The sequence below is a fragment of the Carassius auratus genome, chromosome 12 (assembly GCF_003368295.1).
Source record: "Carassius auratus strain Wakin chromosome 12, ASM336829v1, whole genome shotgun sequence".
Lineage (NCBI taxonomy): Eukaryota > Metazoa > Chordata > Actinopteri > Cypriniformes > Cyprinidae > Carassius > Carassius auratus.
The window spans coordinates 8,696,078-8,719,193 of record NC_039254.1 but is presented as its reverse complement, the minus strand read 5'-3'; the positions used below and the strand labels follow the sequence as shown (position 1 = coordinate 8,719,193).

At 37.9% G+C, this 23,116-nt stretch overlaps 1 protein-coding gene across 1 annotated transcript; it reads left to right on the top strand.

Annotated features, from left to right (window-relative positions):
• gucy2cb (guanylate cyclase 2Cb) lies at nucleotides 1–22,983 on the top strand. Its single transcript, XM_026276745.1, has 27 exons — nucleotides 1–824; nucleotides 3,048–3,160; nucleotides 3,256–3,323; nucleotides 4,219–4,434; nucleotides 4,527–4,648; nucleotides 4,806–4,905; nucleotides 5,052–5,157; nucleotides 6,267–6,408; nucleotides 6,496–6,578; nucleotides 6,662–6,776; nucleotides 6,892–6,973; nucleotides 7,061–7,163; nucleotides 7,251–7,313; nucleotides 7,391–7,462; nucleotides 7,586–7,690; nucleotides 7,773–7,859; nucleotides 9,025–9,157; nucleotides 9,292–9,429; nucleotides 18,658–18,749; nucleotides 19,694–19,785; nucleotides 19,889–20,044; nucleotides 20,227–20,419; nucleotides 20,510–20,684; nucleotides 20,987–21,085; nucleotides 22,024–22,118; nucleotides 22,263–22,339; nucleotides 22,434–22,983. Exons 1-27 carry the CDS (start codon nucleotides 623–625, stop codon nucleotides 22,630–22,632), a joined length of 3,228 nt encoding a protein of 1,075 aa, XP_026132530.1. The 5' UTR covers nucleotides 1–622; the 3' UTR covers nucleotides 22,633–22,983.
• Nucleotides 22,984–23,116: the final 133 nt, after the last annotated feature.

Here is a 23,116-nt window from a genome sequence, read left to right as displayed (position 1 = left end):
CCTGCTCTCAGCTGGGAAAACAAACACGGGTGCTTCATTCTGATTGCTTTTATGATGAAACCATTTATCACGGGACAATGGTTTTATGACTAAACCTTTGTCCTCCACTGTCCTCTGCACAATAGTGTTCAATAGACCCTTAGAGCTTCTGCTTCAGTTGCTTTGGCAGAAATTTGATTACTTCCAGATAGATTCATATATGTATATAAAAGTATTAATGAGGCCTAAACTTTCACTGAAAGTCACTGTGTAAGCTAGTCTAGTAAACTAGATATATAGACATTAAAAAAGCTGTCTGGTTGGAAATGTGCTCATAAATGCTGTCTACGTAGGCAGCACACTAGGATTTGAGACACGACTACTGAAACTATGTTGTTCATTAACACGCTCAGGTGAGAGCAGAGTGATCAGTGTGAAAGCGTGCCTGTGTAGGACAAAAAACTAGCTTGGATAAATTTTCCATTTTCCATTCTTGGAATATAAATGATGAAGTCGGCTGGATTTAACTCAGAAAATAACTGGACAACTACAAACACGTTGCAATGAAAATCAATTCGAAGTAAACATTTTGCTGACCTCAAAGGCCGAGAGACTTTATTTTTTGTCTTCTTAACATTTGAATATGGATTACTGTATCTGGTTATATGCATGTCTATCATGGACACTCCTAAAGCAAAGTCACTTCATGAAAGAGTCTTGCTTTAATGGAACACTTCTGATGAATGTTATATTGTTGGATGACGATGTGTCACCCTGGAGTATCAATTTTGTAAAGCCAGCGGTGCTGAGCGCTGTTGGAAATGATTCTGAGATCTCTGAAGACGGTAAAGTATGATCCTAATTACATTTAATATGAAGAATATGAAGAGAGACTATTTAAATTACTATGACAATTACTATTAGATTAAAATATTCATGGCACAATTGAATTGTTACTTGTAACAATTCAAAAAGAGAGCTCTAAAATTAAATTCCTACTAATACTAATGCCAGCTAAATCAGTTTTTATTAGTTACAATTACAGCTAGAGAGCTATCTAATTAAAGGGTTAGTTCACCCCAAAATGAAAATTTTGTCTTTAATTACTCACCGTCATGTCGTTCCAAACCCGTAAGACCTTTGTTCATCTTCAGAACACAAATTAAGATATTTTTTATTAAATCTGAGAGCTCTCTGACCCTCCAGACAGCAACGCAATTGTAGTGTTCCCAGGTCCAGTAGTAAGGACATCGGTAAAATCGGGACATTCAAAAATGCTTAAAGTGTCCCTATTATGGGTTATAAGGGGTTCATATTTTGGTTTTGGGAGTCCCAAAAAGAGGTTGACATGCATGCAAGGTCAAAAAACACTTTGATTGTCTTATAATATCCATTTATTTTATAATTTACTTGCTCAAGGACTCCCAAACAATTCGCTCTACGATAACTTTTTCCAAATCCCTCCTTTGCGTCACGCTAATCTGAGGTGATTGGTCCAATTGCTCGATTTAATTTTCATTTCATCATGCCTGTAACAAAGCAAGAAAAAAAGGCAAGCCTGCAACCATAACCTGAAAAAGTGTTATAGCTATAGCTAACGCTTCCGGTCTGGCAGTAAAAGATTTTTCTTATCATTTAATGAATCAACAGCCTATCTGATAATCTTCAACATATTTTAATAGTTTTGGATTGAACTATTTTTAGAGTTTACCATGAAAATAAATGCTGTTTTTATAAGAGAAGTCACAGACTTTTTGTGACAGGTGGGATTCATCTTTACGACACTTCCCATTAATTCCTATGGGATCCATAAACAGCAACTGAGTGTCACTCTGACTGAAATTCAGTGACGGCAAGGCTGTAATGTGATTGGTTATTAAGGTACAGGTGATCCAAGTTAGCCGTTACGCTTTCTCCAATAGTAAGTATTACCAAAGTCTCTAGTCTTTGGAATTACCAAAGATGAATACCCAAGACGTGTGTAATAAACAAATCTCCATATTCATCGGGAAGAAGGAGGCGGGAACCGGCGCACAATCAAAAAGCACTTTAATATCCAAAATAAATACAAAACGGCGCACCAGCCCCTCACGGCCGACTGGTGCGCATAAATAAAAAGCACACCCATTAAAATAATGTCCCAGGCCTGGTCCTCTCTCGTCCTTCACGGTCGTCGCTCCAGTTTTATATCCTTCCATCTCCTACGTGGGACTCGATACTAGCGGTGGGGCTCAGGTGTAGCTCATCTCCAATCACTACACCTGGCCTCACTCCTCGTTCCCACGCCTCTCGGCCCCGCCCCACTCGCCACAACGTGTCACTCGTATAGTTTTGAATGGGGAAAAAGATCAATATGGCCACTCAATCTCAGGAAGCTCCGCCTTCTAAAAGAGCCAATCGGTAAAGTCAATATGTCACAGCAGCTGCTGTTAGAAATCCCGCTTGCTATAGAATCTGTCAACATTGTGAGGCGTGCTCTTAGGATTGAAATATGCAAAAATTATGATTAGAGAGCTCTCTAATTCAAATGTTACTATTAACAATTGCATTATAGAGCTCCCTAATTGAATTAGAAAGCTATGCAATTGCATTTTTACTTGTAAGAGAGCTCTCTAATTCCAATTTGACTAGTAAGAATTAAAATTAGAGAGCTCTTTTTAATGCAATTTTGTACTAGTAACAATTGATTTAGAAATGGCCCCTGTTGCATAAAAAATTAATGGAAGTCAATGAAGACATATGAATAGTATTTGTAGAGCTCTCTCAACTGGCATTGTTACTAGTAAGAATCTAATTGTAGAGCTCTTTAATTGAATTGTTACTAGCAAAAATGCAATCACAACGAGTAGCACTTGGAATATTTTAAGCTAAAACGTCTTGCCATAAATTACAGTATTGCAAAATCATAGCCTAATTGTTATGTTAAACAAAACAAACATAAGATCTTATGACAACTACTATTGTACCGTATATGAAATGTAGTTCAGTTTGAAATGATCATATGCCTAAATTCAAAATTTATATTACAGTTTCAATCAAGTTTGTTTCTTTTTCTACCTTTTTTCTAGAGGGGGATCCCCAACTAGAGGTCAAATTCAGAGGGTTTAAAACCCTTTACTACTTTAAAAAAGGCTGCACCAGTAGTGCCTGTGAGGGGGTGGAAATTTTAAATGATCTCACGGTCAGTTCTGATCTTCTTAATTTCTTTGACATACTTTTTTGAAATTACACCATATATGAAGTGTCTTCCCACTGATCGTTGTGATTTCTTTCTAGAATGCTGGTGAAGAGGGATGCGCTCTGCTGGGACCAACCTGCACTTACGCCACTTTCCAAATGGCTGAGTATGTTAGATTTAGCTTTTACAGATCCTTGTCTGTATTTCCTTGGTTTCTCGCTTTAGATCTTGCTGTAGATCCTCAGAAGACCCTTAGGTCTGCCTAGATCCTTAAAAAATTAATTTTAAATCAGTTATTACTTCTTGTGTAAAAGAAGTGTATCTACTTTTATTTTATGTTTTGTTTTATTAACTTTATGCACTTGTTGGTATTTTAAATCTTATCTAGATTTAACCTGGACAAAACCTGGACTTGCAGATAATACAAATTAAATAAAAATTCACTTTAATGAGTTTTTTTTAGTTTGTTATAGTTTCCAGTTAAAAGTTTTACATTTACATAATCTTTGTTGTGCTTTAAAGAAGTATTTTGATGACTAAACTGTAGTGTTTTATTCTACATTAAATTTAAAGTTTATATATTTTATATAAAGTTATAATATATTTTTAATATACTAAATGGCAGCTATTCAAATACATGATGCATGTTATAGAAATAATAATAATGAAATAAAAATTAGATTAAAGTATATTTAGGTTTACCATAAATGCATTCAGTACATAGCAGTACATTTACCTATTTTAAAGACTATAGTAGTAATTTTGAAATGAAATAAAAAAAAAATTGTCAACAAAAGCAATCTTTAGTTCAGGGAGCTGAATTTATATAGATTTAAAAAATACATTTTCAATAACATATATTCAATAGTTATGGATTACGTTATTAACTCAAACCATTTAGAGTAAAGGAGGTACATTTGGTCAACTAAACTAAAAATAAAAAAATATGCTATTTAATGACTGAAAGTTAGTGTAAGATTAGAAATCGATCATAAAGCAAAAACGTGCCATCTGAAACAGAGTTTACTGTAGCTGGAACAACATGTGATTTGTGTTTGTAGTCTGGATATTGGTCTGAACCTCAACATGCCCATCATCTCAGCCGGAAGCTTTGGACTGTCATGTGACTTCAAGAGAGATCTGACTCGACTTCTGCCTCCAGCAAGAAAAATCTCCAGCTTCTTCTTTCACTTTTGGAATGTGGGAGATGATATCAAGCCTAAATGGAAAACAGCGTATTTATACAAGAAACCAAATAACACAGAGGACTGTTTTTGGTGAGTGTGTAGTGACTGTACAGTAGTAGTTTTCAACAACAGAAGAGATATTCCCATATGGTTCTCTGTATAATTTGGGGTCTTGTCTGTAGGTACATAAATGCACTTGAGGTGGCTCCAGGCGACTTTTCCCCTAGTTTAGAGAAAATCGTGATTCTGCGAAAAGAAGATGATCTCAGTAAGGCCCTTGGAAACCATGGACGGGAGAGTAACTGTGAGAGCTTATTTTATTTGAATACTTATGAAAAACAACCTTAGTTTGTAAATGTTTTACTTATGGTAATGTATGCCTTAATGTGTGTCTCCGGTTAAAATCTTTAACAGTCTGTTTATTATTTACTTATTTCTGTTACTTGGTTTCTGTTTTTCAGTGGTCATTTTATGCGGAACACCTGAGGACATCATGGATCTGAAGAACGGCACTATGGAATCTAACAATGAAATCGCTTTTCTTCTGATTGACCTTTACAGGTCAGTCAACTCTTATTTTCTTTAATCTGTTCATGACTAAATGTGCATGGATAATAGAGTAATATTACTGTGCTGATCTCAGAAAGCCTCTTTAAAAAGTCTACAAAGACTGACAATTCAGAAACAATACCAACTTTCTTTCACAGCGACAGATATTATAATGAGACATCTAATGAGGCTATGAAAAATGTCCTGGTGCTAACAATGCCCAACACAAGACAATACACCATTGACACTTCTGGTAACAACACGGTGGGTAAAGTTTTTATTTATCTCCTATTTATGTATTGATAGGTCAACACATATTCTGAAATCTCAAGCAGAATCTTAAATCACCGTTCATTCTGTCCCAGAAATCACATTTTACTTGTTATATCTATTTCTTAACTTGCAGTTTACCTACAATGGGTCTGACTGAAACACCTGAATTCAATAATTAAGAAGTGTGTGCTAATACTTTTGTCCATTAAGTGTATGTAAATACATACATTTAAATATCGATCAGTAAATACAGTACATTTATAATACACTATCGTTCAAAAGTTTTTTTTTTTTCAGTAGTTTTTTTTTTTAATTAATAGCAAGGATCCATTAAATTGATAATAAAGACAGTTACAATGTTAAAAGGATTTCTATTTTAAATAAATGCTGCTCTTTTGACATTTCAACTCATCGAAGAATCCTGATGTGTGTCACAGATTGCATAAAAAGATTAAGAATTAAAATTTTCTCATATTGGTAATAGTGAAAAATGTTTTTGGAGCACCATATCAGCATATTACAGTGGTTTCTAAAGGATCATGTGACACAGAAGATCACAGGAATGAATGTAACCTTTTTAAACATATTTGTTAAATATATTAAAACCAGAAATCAGTTATTTTAAAATGTAGTACCATTACTGTTTAACAGTATTTTTGATTGAATAAATGGAGCCTTGGTGAGTATAAGATTATTATATAATATTTATATAGTATTATATAGTATTTTATATATATATATATATATATATATATATATATATATATATATATATATATATATATATATATATATATATATATATATATATATATATATATATATATATACATAGTAAACTTAAAAAAAGATTGTGTAGAGATTGTCACATTTGTTGCATAATTTTGCCATAATTATTATTTTTTCTCTTTGTTTAGGTGGTAAGATGATAGACCTTTAAAAAATAATATAATGTTATATAATATAAAAGGCATCTATAAATGATAGCGGCAGAATTTTTGTTTGTTTTTTTCTCACATTTTTTCACTTTTACATAATGATGTTTCCCTGTTATGGATCTAAAAGTACTGATTCTCATCTTCTCACTGTTCTGTGCACAGATGAATGATTATATAGCAGCGTATCATGATGCGGTGCTGCTGTTCAAACAGGTGATGAGGACCATCTGGAAGATGCCGTCCTCAGAAATTCAAGACATGGAATCTGTCAGCATGAACTACTTCAGAAATGTGTCTTTCAAAGGTAAAAAGCCTCGGTCATTTCTCACAATATTGAACTTGCTTTGGTAGATCCACAGGATACTACAAATCTTGAAAACCCATACCACAGGTATAGCTGGAGATTATCAGCTGGATGAATATGGTGATAGGGATCTCATATTTTCTGTGATCTACACTAACCAAAACAACGAGGTATGCCACAGATCTCAGACATATCACTATCTGTGCAACTGTTGAGTAATCATTCATCAAGACTGACTTCTTTTGTACTTTAGTACGAGATTCTTTATGAGTTCGACACATCCACCAACAACACAGAGCTAAAGAACAGCAATCCTTCCTTCGTTTGGCCTCATCTCCGTCTGCCTAAAGACCGGCCAGATCCCACAGGTATAGAGGATTCCATCAGTTTTCCAAATCATACTGTTTAAGTTAAAGCGTCAAGCCTTATTGTATATTATGAAATAAAATGTTGTTTATATAAAAACATTATTTATTTCTTTAGATTTCCAAGCCAACATCGTCATCATAGTATTGTGTACTGCTGTTGTGGGGATCATGGGTACACTTGCCTTCATCTTTTACTGGTTAGAGCGATACTTAAAAAAAAAAAATTATTCTATGAAATTGTATGTAGCAAGATATTTACTATTTTTTATGCATATATTTTAAAGGCAAAATAGACATTACCGTCACATGCAAAAAAGATGGTCTCATATTTCGTCCGAGCTCATTATGCCTTTAGAGTCGAGTGAGTGGAATATGATCAGTCTGAAGGTAATGCACGGGCATCAAAGCTGACTATTTACTTTTATACTAACATGTTTTTAAAATGTTACATATTTGATTCTGTCTTGTCATTAGATTGAGGAAGACTCCACACAGAATAGTAGCTACATCCTACGCCGTGCACGTTATGACAAAAAGGTACCATCAAACTTCACACTTTTATCTAAAATGATTCTATTACTTTTGGCTTCTGTAATAATTCTGTTACGTTACAGATTGTTATCCTTAAGGAATTACGGCTTACAGATGGAAGCTTCACTGAAAGACAGAGGATAGAGCTCAACACGGTACTGGGCCTTCTCTTTCTCATGCTCTTCACTGAATGACAAACACTGAATCATTTTAAGATTAAAACCTTAAGTAACTTTCTGTTGTTCACAACTGATATCATAATGCCCCTTCCATTTCAGCTATTGAAAATAGATTATTACAATCTGACCAAATTTTATGGGACAGTCAAATTTGACAATGAGTATTTTGGCGTATTTGAATATGGAGAGAGAGGATCCCTTAGAGTGAGTATTACAATGAGCCTCATATAATGAAATTCTGATTTAGTAGACAAACACTATAATATCTTTTTATTTATTCTTTTAGCATGCGCTCAATGATAAGATTTCATACCCAGAAGAGACCTTCATGGACTGGCAGTTTAAGATCTCTGTAATGTATGATATTGCAAAGGTAATGGAATGATACAGGGGTTTATAACTTCATTTAAACTGTTTAAAGGAATAGAAAATTTACTCACCCTCAGGCGGTCCAAGATGTAGATGAGTTTGTTACTTCAACAGACATGTAAATGGGTGCCAAACAGCTAATAAAAACATCGCAATAATCCACAAGTACATAATATTGCTCTCTCCAGTAATCTCATCTGAATCAGGAGAGAACTATGCACAAATCAGGCACGGTTTACTACTATTGAAAACAGATCTAATGTTAAATAAATATGTTGGTGAGTATCGTTACTGACGTGAAAGCACAACAGAGGATGGACCTTTTCAATGAAGGAATCATTACTATGGATATTAAACCTTTTAAAGTTAAAAGTCATCATCATCATCTCGCTCGAAAAATGAACAAAGAGTTTCTATACTTTTCCCATTTAAAACTTGACTCTTCTGTAGTTACATCGTGTACTAAGACCAATGCAACGACATTACGCAGCATCTGAAAATAATCCCAGCTAGGTAATTTGCGTAATATCATTGCGCCTGCTGCACCCATAGTACGGCAGCAAAGTTCCTTGATTATTACACCAGAATGAGAGTATAGTTCCTAGCCTTAAAAATCACAACTTTTCATTTTCCGTCTGTCTTAGTACACGATGTAACTACAGAAGAGTCGAGTTTTAAAAAGGAAAAATATTGAAACTCTTTGGTCATTTCTGAGTGAGAGGCTAACGGTCTAATCAGATTCAATGATCCATGCTAAGCTAAGCTAAAAGTACTACCGCCAGACCCAGAGACCGTTTGAGTGGATTCAAAAAAGGAAAAATCAACTGTTTAACTCTACAAAAATGAACCTATTTATTATTATTATTTTTCAAGTGGATTGTTCCTATAAATTCCCTGTATTATCATTATCTGTTTTTTTTTATACAGATGCAGGTTTTACGTCACAAAACGTTATTTGATGGATTTGAGTCGTGTTGATTGTGTATTATTTTCAGAAATGTTTCAATTTTGGTTGAACTATTCCATTAAATTTCAAATGTATTTGCATACTAATATTCTTTGCATATAGATGTGACTGGATAGATGGTTTAATATAGGTTATATATAATAATAGTTATTTATATGTACTGTTCTAACCTAGTTTTTCGCATGAACTCTGCCTTCTGCAGGGCATGTCTTATCTCCATGCTAGCAACATTGCAGTCCATGGGCGTCTTAAATCGACTAACTGCGTGGTTGACAACCGTATGGTAGTGAAGATTGCAGACTTTGGCTTCAATACTATTCTCCCTCCCAGTAAAGGTGAAAGGGTGTTTTATTTTTTATCATGGAAAGAATCTCAGTTATTCCCACACTGTTTTTTTTTAAGCAATAGTTATTTGGTTAACCATTTCCTTGTGTTAAATTCCCTATATTTTTGTTTCCGCTTGTCTCAGATCTGTGGACGGCACCTGAACACTTGAGGAAGCAGGGGATCTCTCAGAAAGGAGACGTGTACAGTTTTGCTATCATTTCACAGGAAATCATGATGAGAAAGTGCACATTCTATACAAGCACCTGCTCTGATCGAACTGGTGAGAGAAAGATTTATAGAAAGCAACATAAAAAATACACATTCACCGCTGACACCTACTGGTGATTTCCCATCATGCATTCATGCATTTGTTCATGCTACATACTATGGTTAATTTTTAAAGGATAGTTAAGCCAAAAATGGAAATTCTGTAGTCAATCATTTAGTCGCACAAAAAGTGGAATAATTTGAATAATTTGCTGGTAGCTCTTATCCATGCAATTACAATGAATAGGGAATGAAGCTTTAAAGTTTCCAAAATTTTTATATTTGCATTTTAAATATTAAAATGGTTGTTTTATGAAAAATAAGGTGCAAATTCTTCAAACTTACATAAATATAATATAATTACATCATATATAATTATGAATTAGAATAATATCATGGGCCCTATCTTGCACCCAGCGCAATTGACTTTGTACACCGACGCATGTGTCATTCCTATTTTGCACCTGCGCAAAGCGCGCTTTTCCCTCCACAGAAGCACGTCGCTAAACTAGTGAATGAACTTGCGCTCCCTGCGCGGTTCAGCGCAAAAAAGGAGGCGTGTTCCGGCGCAAACAATCCCTGGTGCTATTTTGCTGTTCCATTAAACAATTGCGCCACTGACCAGAAAAAACCTAGTCTAAAGTCAGTGCATACACTTTGCTCATGTAATCTACACAGATGCAACAGTTATTTTTGCAAATCATAAATTGTTACACTAAAAAAATATTAACACATGAGATGACGGAAATCATTGTGGTGTGCCACGAAGATGTGAAAAAATAGGCATAAATCTAGCTTACAAATTATTCAGGCTAATTGTAGTAATTAAGGATCAGACCTGTTTGAGGTCATATATGTATATAAGGACATCTGACAAATTGGTTTGTCCGTCAAGAACCAGGAAAAAAAATCGATGAAACAATTGTGGCTATTTCCTCCCACGCCTGTTTAACCGACGCTATTTTGGGTGGGTTTCTCCCATCCCCATACAACACAACTTCTCTGTCTTTCACTGCTCTTACAAGAACATCAGTCTCCTCGGCTGTGAACCGCTCCTGGCGTGCGCCTGGTAAATACGCCATAATAATAGCAATCCATAATGGAACTTGCGCACCTGCTTTTAAAGGGAATGTTGGATGACGTTCTGATTGGTTTATTTCACGTTACGCCCAAACCACACCTATGAATAATGAAGCTACTTCAGACCAACCCATTTTAGATTTGCGCCGGGCGCAAGAGCCATTTATCCCGCCGGGAAAATAGCAACAGCGCCGAGACTCGCCCACAAACTTACTTGCGCTTTGCGCTTTGACACTTGCGTTTCAGATCATTAAAATAGGGCCCCATGTGCAATTACATACGCCCCACAAAATTACAATTAGATATTTTATTTTTGTCTACATATGAAATATTTTGAAGCAGAAATATCTTAGAAAAACGTTTTTATTTATATTAAGGCATGAACAACATTTGGATAAGGATCTTGATTCATATTGTAATTTTGCCTGGAGGGACTGATCTTTCTTTTCTCTCTCACCACCTTTGTGTTAAATTCTTCCACCACCTGTCTAATATCGACCGTCCTCTAGGTTCTATATGAGTTATTGAACCTGTTGTTTGCTGATGAGCAGGTGTTTCAGATGGATCATTGACATATTTTTTTTTTTTGTACAGTAACTTGCCTTTGCATTTTCTCCTCTTGTCTGATTAAGTTGGCTTTAAAAAGCCAAATTTTTAAAATCCTATTTAAACTTCTTCTTCTCCTTCTGAGACTAAATTTTAAAATGTATCTCCTCCTAGAGCTTTCAAGCTAGAACCACCAAACTCGGGTTGCTATATATTTTCTAACTGTTCCGGCTTACAGTTTTCGTAAACCAGACTACCAAAACCACCTAAAACCCCATAGACTTTTATTGAGGGGGTGCTAATTTCAGACAATAAGACATATAATGTATTTTAGCTGTCTACTGCCATAGCAAAGTTTGAAACTCCCTAATGAGAATACAGCTAAAACCAGCCTAAGATGATTGGTTGCTTTGGCTGGTCTCCTAAGCTGGTGGTTTTTACGTGGTTTTGGCCACTGTCACGCTGATCTTAGCTGGTTTTTAGCTGTTTTTTTTTTTACTGAATCAACAGGTTTTAGCTGGGTTAGCATACAAACATGCCAACAACATGCTTGCTAATCAGGCTAGAGACAGGCTATTAACATGGTTTTAAAGTGGTTTTGGCCACTGTCACGTTGGTCTTAGCTGGCTTTTAGCTGGTTTTAACCGAATCAACTGGTTTTAGACTACCATCTCACTTCGTAGTCATGCTGGCAACATGCTAGTCGCTAATCATGTTATCAACATGTCAGTTACTTGCTAATCATGCTAGCAACATGCTAGAGACAAGCTAGTGACTTGTTAATCATGCTAATTACATTCTAGTCACTTGATAATCACGATAACAACATGCTATCCACTAGCTAGTCATGCTAGCAACATGCTAGTCACTTGCTAATCATATTAATTACATGCTAGTCACTTGTTAATCATGCTAACAAAATGCTATAGACATGCTAGTCACTTGCTAATCATGCTAATTACATGCTAGTCACTTGTTAATGAAATGCTAGTCACTTGTTAGTCATGCTTGGAACATGCTAGTTACATGCTAGCTTCAGACTTTCTGGCTAGGCTTTTTCAAGCCAACTTAAAGTTTGACCGCAAACTTTACTATCTAGTTCTTCTTCTTTTCCTTCTTCTTCTTCTTCTTCTTCTTCTTCTTTTTCTTCTGTTGAGACTAAATTTAAAAATTTATCTAATTTTTTCACGTTTTCTCAGTTTTTAAGGAAGAACCACCAAACTTAGAATGTTTTATGATTAGCAAAGTAACGAGCATGTTGTTAACTTGCTAATCACACCAATAACATGCAAGTCACTTGCTAATCATGCTAACAACATTCTAATAACATGCTAGTCACTTTTTAATCATGTTAACAACATGCTAGTAACTTTGATACTCATACTAATTACATGCTAGCACTTGCTAGTAACATGCTAGTCACTTGTTAAACATGCTATCAACATGCTAGTCACTTGCTAATCATACTAGTGACATGATAGCAACTTGCTAATCATGCTGGAAACATGGTAGTGACGTGCTAGCAAATTGTTAATCATGCTAGCAACATACCAATCACTTACTAATTATGGTAGCAACATGCTAGTATAAAATTTCTTATCTATTTATCTATCTATCTGTCTATTTATAAAAAAAAATTCTGATAGGTTGTATTGTCTTCAAAACTTTCAAACTACTTTAAGTTAGTTAAAACTGAAAGCCCTCAAACTTTAAGCTTTTAAAACTACTTCAAACTTTCTGGCTAGGCTTTTTCAAGCCAACTTAAAGTTTGACCACAAACTTTACTATCTAGTTTTCATCTTCTCTTTCTCTGCAGCAACCTTATGAATAAAAGGAAAGCAATATTTCAGCTGATTTTGCTGCTGCATTCAGGCTCCTGTATGTCTCAAATTGTCCCCTTTGCTGGTGGTGAAATAATATTTGTTGTCTGCTCTAACTTTTATTTATCTTTTATTTTGTTTCCTTGAAACTTCCTTGAATTTTGGGCTTTTTTCTTTAACTTTCTTTTATTCGTATGTATTATTTTGCACTGCCTGACTCCATCTGAGCAAGCTTTGGTTTTTCAGGTGGTGGAGTTGCATATTCAGTCTTTTTCTCTTCTTTTTCTTGTCTCAGATCTACTTCTACGATCATTTCACTCTTTCTTTCTTGTTTTTAGGAGTTTCATCTTCAACCTCTTTCCTTCTTTATTGTCTCTTCCTCTGCCTTGTTATTGTGTATTATTGTATTGTACTTGGTATTATTTTTTATTGTCTTAACCTCAACATGGTCCCTGACAAATCACTTACCCATCCACATGTCATCTTTCGACGTAAGCTACTCTCACTCTCACCCTCCCGGCTAAACCTGCTATGGTTTCATCTTTGCTTCCTTTCCCCATCAAAAGATGCTAACAGTGCTACTGATACGTTCTGCTCCACTCTTACATCTTGTTTAGACACTGTTTGCCCCTTGTCTTCCAGGTCAGCCAATACCACCCCTTCTGCCCCTTGGTTATCTGATGTTCTATGTGAACATCGTTCTAAGCTTAGAGCTGCTGAAAGGGTGTGGCGCAAATCCAAAAACACTACTGACCTTAATGTGTATCAGTCACTCCTCTCTTCCTTCTCTGCTAATGTCTCAACTGCTAAAAGGACATACTATCATAACAAAATTTACAGTTCATCTAACTCTCACATGCTTTTAAAACATTTTCCTCACTCCTTTGTCCTCCTCCTCCGCCTCCTGCATCAACTCTAATAGCTGATTACTTTGCCACATTTTTCGTTAATAAAATTAAAAACATCAGTGCACAATTTTCCACACCACAATCCGTCAAGCACATCTCACCAGTAAACATACACTCATTCACATCCTTCTCTTCACTCTCTGAGGCAGATGTCTCCAATCTCATCCTTTCTAATCATCCTACTAATTGTCTTCTTGATCAAGCCCTTTCTTTCAGAACATACTTCACAACTCTTTGTTCAAGCTTTTGTCCAGGCTGGACTATTGCAATGCTCTTGGCAGGTCTTCCAGCCAGTTCTATCAACCTTTACAATTAATCCAAAAGCGGCAGCAAGATAAATTTTTAATGAGCTGAAAAGAATACATGTCGCACCTCTGTTTATCAATTTGCTCTAGCTACCAATAGCTGCTCACATAAAATGTGAGTCCTTAGCCATCTTCAAGAACGGCTTAAAACACATCTCTTCCAACTTTATTTGTCCTTCTAACTTTAGCACTCACTATTCTAATTCTATTCTTTAAAAAAAAATCTTACTAGCTTTCTATTATTTTTGTATTCTATCTGTTATATTCTAGTTTTTCTTTCCATTTATTATACAATTCCCAAAAAACTCTAACAATAGCTTACTCAATTATTATTTCTTTTTATTTATTATATTATTTAAAAGCCCTTGCTACGTGTACTGCGTTTAAGTTAAAGGGGGGGGGGGGTGAAATGCTATTTCATGCATACTGAGTTTTTTACACTGTTAAAGAGTTGGATTCCCATGCTAAACATGGACAAAGTTTCAAAAATTAAGTTGTATGTTTGAAGGAGTATTTCTGTTCCAAAAATACTCCTTCTGGTTTGTCACAAGTTTCGGAAAGTTTTTTTTGAGTATAGCAGAGCACAGAGAGCAGAGGCATTCACTGATCAGAGCCAGAGCGTCGCGAAATGTCACAAAAGAAGTGTATTTTTGGTTGCCAGGGCAAGACAACCCTGCACAGATTACCAAAAAAAAAAAACAGCATTAAGGGACCAGTGGATGGAGTTTATTTTTACAGAGCATCAACAGAGTTGTGCAAGTGTTTGTGTTTGTTCCCTGCATTTCGAAGATGCTTGTTTTACAAACAAGGCCCAGTTTGACGACGGATTTGCGTATCGTTTATTTCTTAAGGATGATGCAATCCCAATGAAAAAGGGTCACGATCGTGTGTTGGAACCGCAGGCGGTGAGTAAAACTGCTTCAAATATCTCTGCCTTCTTGTTAGTGCGTCCTGCCTCTCATGCCGAGACCCGGGTTCGAGCCCCTCTCGGAGCGAGTCATTGCTGCTGCTGCTCTCGTTCAGTTTCAGCCTCGGGATCTGATTCTGGATCATAAATAAACGGCTGAATCTGACTGTTAGCCATGGTTTGTTTTGGATGTTTTTTTTCCTCATGGTAATGTCACAGCTTCCCAACGCTTTCAACGCAAAAGCCTACTGGTGCTCGTGATTCTTTAGCTCCATCCACACATCACGCCTCCAGCCGGTACAGATTATCTTTCTCTTATGAATATAATAAAACTAAAGACTTTTTGGAGTTATGAAGGATGCAGTACTACTCTTTAGGTACTCAAGATTAACAGGATATTGAGTGAAAATGAGCATTTCACCCCCCCTTTAACTGAGACTTGTTATTGTCACAGTGTCTGGGTTGTGTTCCCTGGGTTTCCACTAGGTGTCCTCCTTTTCCACTGTGTCTGTCACCTTATCACTTCCTGTTCCCTTATTTGGTCACCTTCCTCCTTGTTTGTGTTAATTGATTGTTCCCCACCTGTCTCCAGTTCCCTCATCATCCTTCTGTGTATTTATACCCGGTCTGTCTCAGTCTGTGTCACGGAGTCCTTGTCTCAATGTTGGATACTATCCGTAGTCTTGCCTTGCCGTGTGTTCTGTTTTCTTGTTTGTTTGGAATTTCTGGTTTTGACCCTGTCTGGACTGTTTACCCTTTGGATTTGCCCTCAAATAAACTTCTTACCTGCAATTGGATCTCTCCTTGTTTTCCTGTATCAACGAACGTGACAGAAGGACTCCGTCAACACGAGAACCAGTGGTATGTCTGCCTATGTCTCATCCCCAGCCACAGAGCGGGAGAGAGGCGGTTTTGAGGGAACTCACCTGGAGGTTTTCTGGGGGACCAGGGGAGGTTGCCGAGGAGGGTGTGGTCGGGAGGAGACTCAGCATCGCTCTCAACCATGGCCTCCCTTTGACCCGGGGCTCATGTGGAATGGGTCAGAGCCACCGTCTCACCATGGCGGACGGAGAAGTGAGAAGAAGCGCTACTGCCCATGATGGCCGCTAGATCAGCGACAAGAGGCAGGATGGACGCCAGCACAGCACCACAACCCAGGATGGCCGCCAACCCAGCGCCACAGCACCAGGTGGTCGCCAGCCCAGCACCAAAACAGAAGATGGCCACTCGTCCAGAGTCCTGGCCCAGGATGGGCGCCAATCCAGCGCCAGAGTCGGGGCTTGTCACCGCTGACCTTCCAGAGTCGGGGCTAGTCACCGCTGAGCCTCCAGAGTCGGGGCTAGTCACCGATGACCTTCCAGAGTCTGGGCTGTTCACCGATGACCTTCCAGAGTCAGGGCTAGTCACAGAGGACCTTCCAGAGACAGGGCTAGGTACCATGGACTTTCCAGAGACAAGGCTGGTCACCGTTGACCTTTCAGAGTCAAGTCAAGTCACTGGTGATCTTCAAGGACTGTATCAAGTCATTGGTGATTTTCAAGGACTGAGTCAAGTCACCGGTGATCTTCATGAACAAGTGACAGTCACCAATGATCTTCGCGAGCAGAGTCAGGCCAGCACAGAGCTTCTGGAGTCCAGTAAAAACACCAGGGGATTACCAGAGCTTCGTCGTTCCACTGGTCCGGCCACACGGAGGTCTGATCCGCCCTGGAGGGCTTCCGCCTTGACCACACAGCTGTGGTGGTCTTCTGCTCCGCCCTGGGGGACTCCGACGTCGACCACAAGGATGTGGTGGTCTTCCGCTCCGCCCTGGGGGACTCTGGCATCGACCACGAGGACGTGGTGGTCTTCTGCTCCGCCCTGGGAGGCTTCCGCCCGGACCACACGGTTGTGGTGGTCTTCTGCTCTGCCCTGGGGGACTCCGGCATCGACCACAGGGACGTGGTGGTCATCTGCCCCGCCCTGGGGGACTCCGACGTCGACCACAAGGATGTGGTGGTCTTCCGCTCCGCCCTGGGGGACTCTGGCATCGACCACGAGGACGTGGTGGTCCTCTGCTCCGCCCTGGGGGGCTTCCGCTCTGACCACACGGTTGTGGTGGTCCTCTGCTCCGCCCTGGGGGGCTTCCGCTCTGACCACACGGTTGTGGTGGTCTTCTGCTCTGCCTTGGGGGACTCCAGTCTCCACCACACGGACGTGGTGGTCTTTTGCTCCGCCCTGTCCCTGTTCCCCTCTGTTCACTCCTGTCCCTGTTCCCCTCTGTTAGTCTGACCCTCTGTCCCTCCCCTTGAACCTCCTCCGGTCCTCCTCCCTCCTGGTCTCCCTGTTTTGTGTTTACATTCTGGTGCCTGTTCCCCATGTTTTTCTTTTCTGGCCCTCCGTCCTTCCCCCTGAGCCTCCACCTGTCCGCCTCCCTCCTGGTCTCTGTTTTGTGTCTGCCGTGGTACTGTCACAGTGTCTGGGTTGTGTTCCCTGGGTTTCCACTAGGTGTCCTCCTTTTCCACGGTGTCTGTCACCTTATCACTTCCTGTTCCCTTATTTGGTCACCTTCCTCCTTGCGTTAATTGATTGTTCCCCACCTGTCTCCAGTTCCCTCATCATCCTTCTGTGTACTTATACCCGGTCTGTCTCAGCTTGTGTCACGGAGTCCTTGTCTTAATGTTGGATACTATCCGTAGTCTTGCCTTGCCGTGTGTTCTGTACTGTTTTCTTGTTTGTTAGGAATTTCTGGTTTTGACCCTGCCTTGACTGTTTACCCTTTGGATTTGCCCTCAAATAAACTTCATACCTGCAATTGGATCTCTCCTTGTTTTCCTGTATCAACGAACGTGACAGTTATACCACTTATATATCATTGCTCTTTTGTTGTTTTTGATTGCTTCCATTGTCCTCATTTGTAAGTTGCTTTGGATAAAAGCATCTGCTAAATGACTAAATGTAAATGTAAATGTGTGCACTGCTGGTGTCCATTAAAGCAAGTGTTGCCTGCTTTTCTGCTGTGGTTGAAGTATGTGGAAATATTTTCACTCCAGCAAGGGAATTTTGGTATTCGGGCTCCTCTACCTGAATCATCAGTGGTTCTTTTGCAATGGAGAAATATGCCAATATTTCCAGTTCAACAAGAGATTCCTCAGAGCCTCTCTTTTCCTGTAACTTTATATCTTCCGGAGTGATCTAGATGTTCTTCTTCTGAATGCTGCTATATTCAGGTTCCCCTTACTGTACTGTCTTTTCAATTGGTGTCAATGCATGAAGAAGCCTAGGTGACATAGAACTTTTCTCTGCAATATCATTTTCACAGTGGAACAAAACTTTCCCGAAGATCAAATATCACTAGCAAATAACAAATTAGATATATCTGCTAATTATGCAATAGATGGTTAAGATATCCAAAGATCAGATAGGAAACATCAAGACTGATTTCACTACTAATTTCTATTTTCTTTTTCCTGAACTGAACTTTACCAGACTAATGTTCAGCATTCCAAACAGTAGTGTGGGCAGTATTGTGAGTTCATAGGATGACAAATAAAGCAAGCAAAATATCTGAAAAGTATTTTGTTTAATATTTTTTAAGTATATGTTTAACAGAATAAATTCAGACAGATTTAAAATAGTTTACGGTTTTGAACAATCCTTTTTACGGATCCATTTTATATTTTATTTTTTTACCAGAGAAACTGGCCAGAGTGCAGTTCCCTAGTATGACATCCTCTTTCTTCAGACCTGATCTAAACTTCGAGAACACTAGTGAAAGAGAACAAGAGGTATGAGTGTCTGTATCAATTCATATGTTTGACTCATACACAGATTATTTGGCTGTTATTAGTACAAATAACAGTTATGAAAGTCAGCCATAACATACAGGTAGTTGACATGTAATAGGCAGCTGTTAAAAATGTGCCATAAGAATTCAGCTTTTATGATCACGATTATATTATTTGAAAGCTTGCTTGGAATAGTTGTGCTTTTAGAAGTGAACATTCTCCCACCACAGGAACAATAAATTAGATGAATTAGTTGTTGGGTTACCATGTTTATGGTAACATGGTAAAATGGTAACATGGGTAGCACTTTACAATTGTCACACTGCATGAGGAGAATTCATTCTTGGAGTTTAATTTCACAATCAACAGGAACTTAGGTATGACACTTGAAGCATGACATTTAACAGCAGACAGAACTAGGGACTGGGAAATCTTTAAATACAGACACCAATGGGACACACCTGGGAGCAAATGAACTAAAAAAGGAAATGGCTGGGAATGAATTCACATGACAAGGACATGCACAGGAAGGACCGAATAAGGATAACAGGAACATATTTGCATCAGCTAACATTAATAATGAGCAATATATTTGTACATAATTTATTAACTTTGTTTGTTAGTTAATAAATATTTTCATGCTAGTTCGTAGTGCATTAACTGTTAATGATCTTAAAAAAAAATATTTGTAAATGTTGAGATTAACATTATAAAAGTATTGTTTATTCTTACCTCATGCTAACTAATGTGGTTAACTAATGAACTATCAACTGAAAAACTTATTGTGAAGTGTTACCCATTTTCCTTTATACTATATAAATTTTGATGTTGATAAAAGATATGCAAGTCATCTACTCGATCTACTCCATAACATAGGTTTTGCGAGCGAAGTCAGGTAAGAATTAATCTCATATTACTTGGTTCTCTGTAATCTATTTCTCCAGGTGTGCATGCTGATCAAAAATTGTTGGGACGAAGACCCAGACAGAAGACCAGACTTCAAAAAGATAGAAAACACTCTATGGAAGATTGTCAGGTCACCTTTATATGCTTTTGTTGAGATTGTAACCACATAGAACATGAAATAAACACATTTGACTGTATGAGGACCATCTATTTCCTGATTTGATTTCGAATAGTCTGGACAACCAGGAACATGAGAGCTACATGGAGAACCTGATCCGCCGGCTGCAGATGTATTCCCGTAACCTGGAGCGGCTGGTTGAGGAACGCACAGCTCTGTACAAGGCTGAGAGAGACCGAGCGGACTGCCTGAACTTCATGCTTCTGCCAGGGTCTGAACACAACCAACAGAAAAACACTGCAGAGTCTTATTAGCGATGCATAACAATATATCAGTAACATTGCAGTCTAAACTAATTTTTTAGTGTTTTATTGTTATTTAGACACAAGTGTGTAGACTTGAATATAATTACTGCCAGCTAATTAAGCAAACCATTAACTCTCAATGTTTCAGGCCTGTTGTGCGCTCTCTAAAGGAAACGGGAAAAGTGGAACCTGAGCTCTTTGACGAGGTTACCATTTACTTCAGTGATATTGTGGGTTTCACCACACTGTGCCACTTCAGCACACCCATGGAAGTGGTGGACATGCTCAATGACATCTACAAAAACTTCGACAGCATCCTTGACAATCACGACGTCTATAAGGTATGTCAGACAGATGAACGGTAGGTATTGTTCACTATGGTACTGGTAATCCACTAATTCCAAAGTGACATGTGTGTGTATCTCTGTCAGGTGGAGACGATTGGCGACGCATACATGGTGGTGTCTGGTCTTCCTCGACGCAATGGGAACAGGCATGCAAAGGATATCTGCTGCATGGCGCTGGACATCCTGTCCTTCTTGGGCACATTTCAGTTACAGCATCTGCCTGGGATACCCATGTGGATCCGCATCGGTGTGCATTCAGGTAGCGGGCAGCAATTTATAGTACTCTGTTTTTATAAACTAATAATTGAAAATTTTCCAGTACTGCAGAGGGCATTTCTTAAAGGCACAGCAGCAAAGAAAATGTGTTAAAATATAAGGGTTAGTGTAAGACAAAAGATCTCAATGAAGTAGTCATCACTGACCCAGAAAAGTCTTGCTTCATACATCTTATACTCTTTTACACTATATTTCCTGCACATAATGTGTGCAAACAAGGATTCCTTTTAAAAGCGAATTAAGAACGACTAAATGAAAATATTCCATACTATCTAATGCACACAGGGCCCTGTGCTGCTGGTGTAGTTGGAATTAAAATGCCCAGATATTGCCTGTTTGGAGACACTGTGAACACAGCATCTCGTATGGAGTCCACAGGCCTACGTGAGTAGTGCTTCTCTTAAATAAATGCCGTTATTTTGAACGTTCTATTCATCAAAGAATCCTGGTTTCCACAAATATATCAAGCAGCACAACTGTTTTCAGCACTGATAATAAAAGATAAACATCAAATCAGGATATCAGAATGATGTCTGAAGGATCACGGGACACTGAGGACTGGAGTAATGGCTGGTGAAAACTAAGCTTTGCCATCACAGGAAAATATATTAAGTATATTAAGTATATTAAGTATATTAAAATAGAAAATGTAGTCATTGTGTGAGCCACACTGGTCAAAATGTTTTTTTCACCATGGTCAAAGGCCTATTTGTTATAAATTTGTTACATATTTCAACAGTAGGTAAAATTGTATTGGGAAAAGTCAACACTGTAGTACACAAAAAAAGGAAATGAAGATTTTTATTTTGTAGAAATTTGTTACATGTAAACTGAAATGTCACCATCGCTTATTCATTTATTCATCCGTTGTCTTTCTCTTACAACACTACCACACATTCTTACATCTCTTCCTTTTGCTCTTCCACAACAAGCAACTGTGAATGTTCATAGTTTACATGTAACACAAATGTAATGTACAAATAGAAATGTATTTATACAGAACTGCTGCTCTTTAGGATTGTGATGGTAGTGGTTGTGCTGGGCAAACTCTATGTAGGTTTCTAAAATTGAACGATTGGCAAGATTGCGATCCCCATTTCATTACAATGGCAAGCAGAGGTACAAAGGGGCAGACATTTTTCAATTAATTAATCTCACAAAAGTTTGAAAGAAAGATGTTAGAAGCTAGTTTTAACTTAAACTTTAGCAAACTTTTGAGTGGTACTGTACATCTGCTCTCAATCTTTCCCTAACCAAAGCATTGTGAGAAATCCCTCTACTGCTATTCTGTATTTTATTCTACATTGATCTTTTCACCCCAGCACTACGAATCCATGCGAGTCAGTCCACTATCAACATTCTCCAGCGCACAGACTGCAAGTTTGAGTATGAAAAGAGAGGAGAAACTTACTTAAAGGTGTGTATGATCATTGTCTCTCACATTTCTGTATTTATACACTATAATATTTCTTAATAGTTTGAATTAGCTTTTTTATATTTTCATTTCGAAAAGAAATAGTTTGTTTTACAATAACAGCACTGGTTCTCATATACTCTACAGGGTAAAGGGAAAGAAACAACATACTGGTTGACGGGAGTTACAGGGCAAAATTACAATCTGCCAACACCTCCAACAGCGTGAGTTTAAGATTTTAGGATCTTGTATCAATCCTCATAACTCGACTCTGAATTCATTACTTCGATTTCATTATTGTGAACTCTTCTCTCTCAGGGAAAACTTTCAGAATCTGCAGCAGGACTTGTCTCAAATGATAAAGACGTGTCTGGATAAGCGGCCCTCCAGCTTGTGGAAGAGAAAGACCCTTTCAGCACGTCACAGGAAGCTCTGTGTGGAAGCGGAGATGGATTGCACAGAGCAGCCGGAGTATCTCCACCTGGCCACCGGTGACAGTTTTAGCACATACCTGTAAATTCAACACTACCACATGTACATCTAGACCGAAACCAAAACTGTAACTGGATTTCACTGTAAATTTATAAAATGTAAATACTGTATATTTGGATTTATTATTAGAGTTATCTAACATTATTAGTTCAAGTGTTGTAGAAATTAGATTCAATATTTTTCTTTCCAAAAAACTTCTGTCTTTCTTAAACTGATCTGACAGCAATAAGCTAAACTTCAAATGCAATTGCATTAATACGTTTAACCGTGTGGCGATATTAAACTGTGCATGGAGCATGTGAGTGTAACAGTATGTTTCATACATGAGATATTTCATTTTCATGTAAATATTATAATAAACTGGATTAACGCTTCAGACAAAGCAGAAATGTTTTTTGAAAAAGAAACTCTAAACTTTATTTCAATCATTTTGATAACTATTTACACAACAATGCTGTTTGGACATCTAATTCATGATTGTTTTCTGGGCTAAAAGATATTCTTTTAGT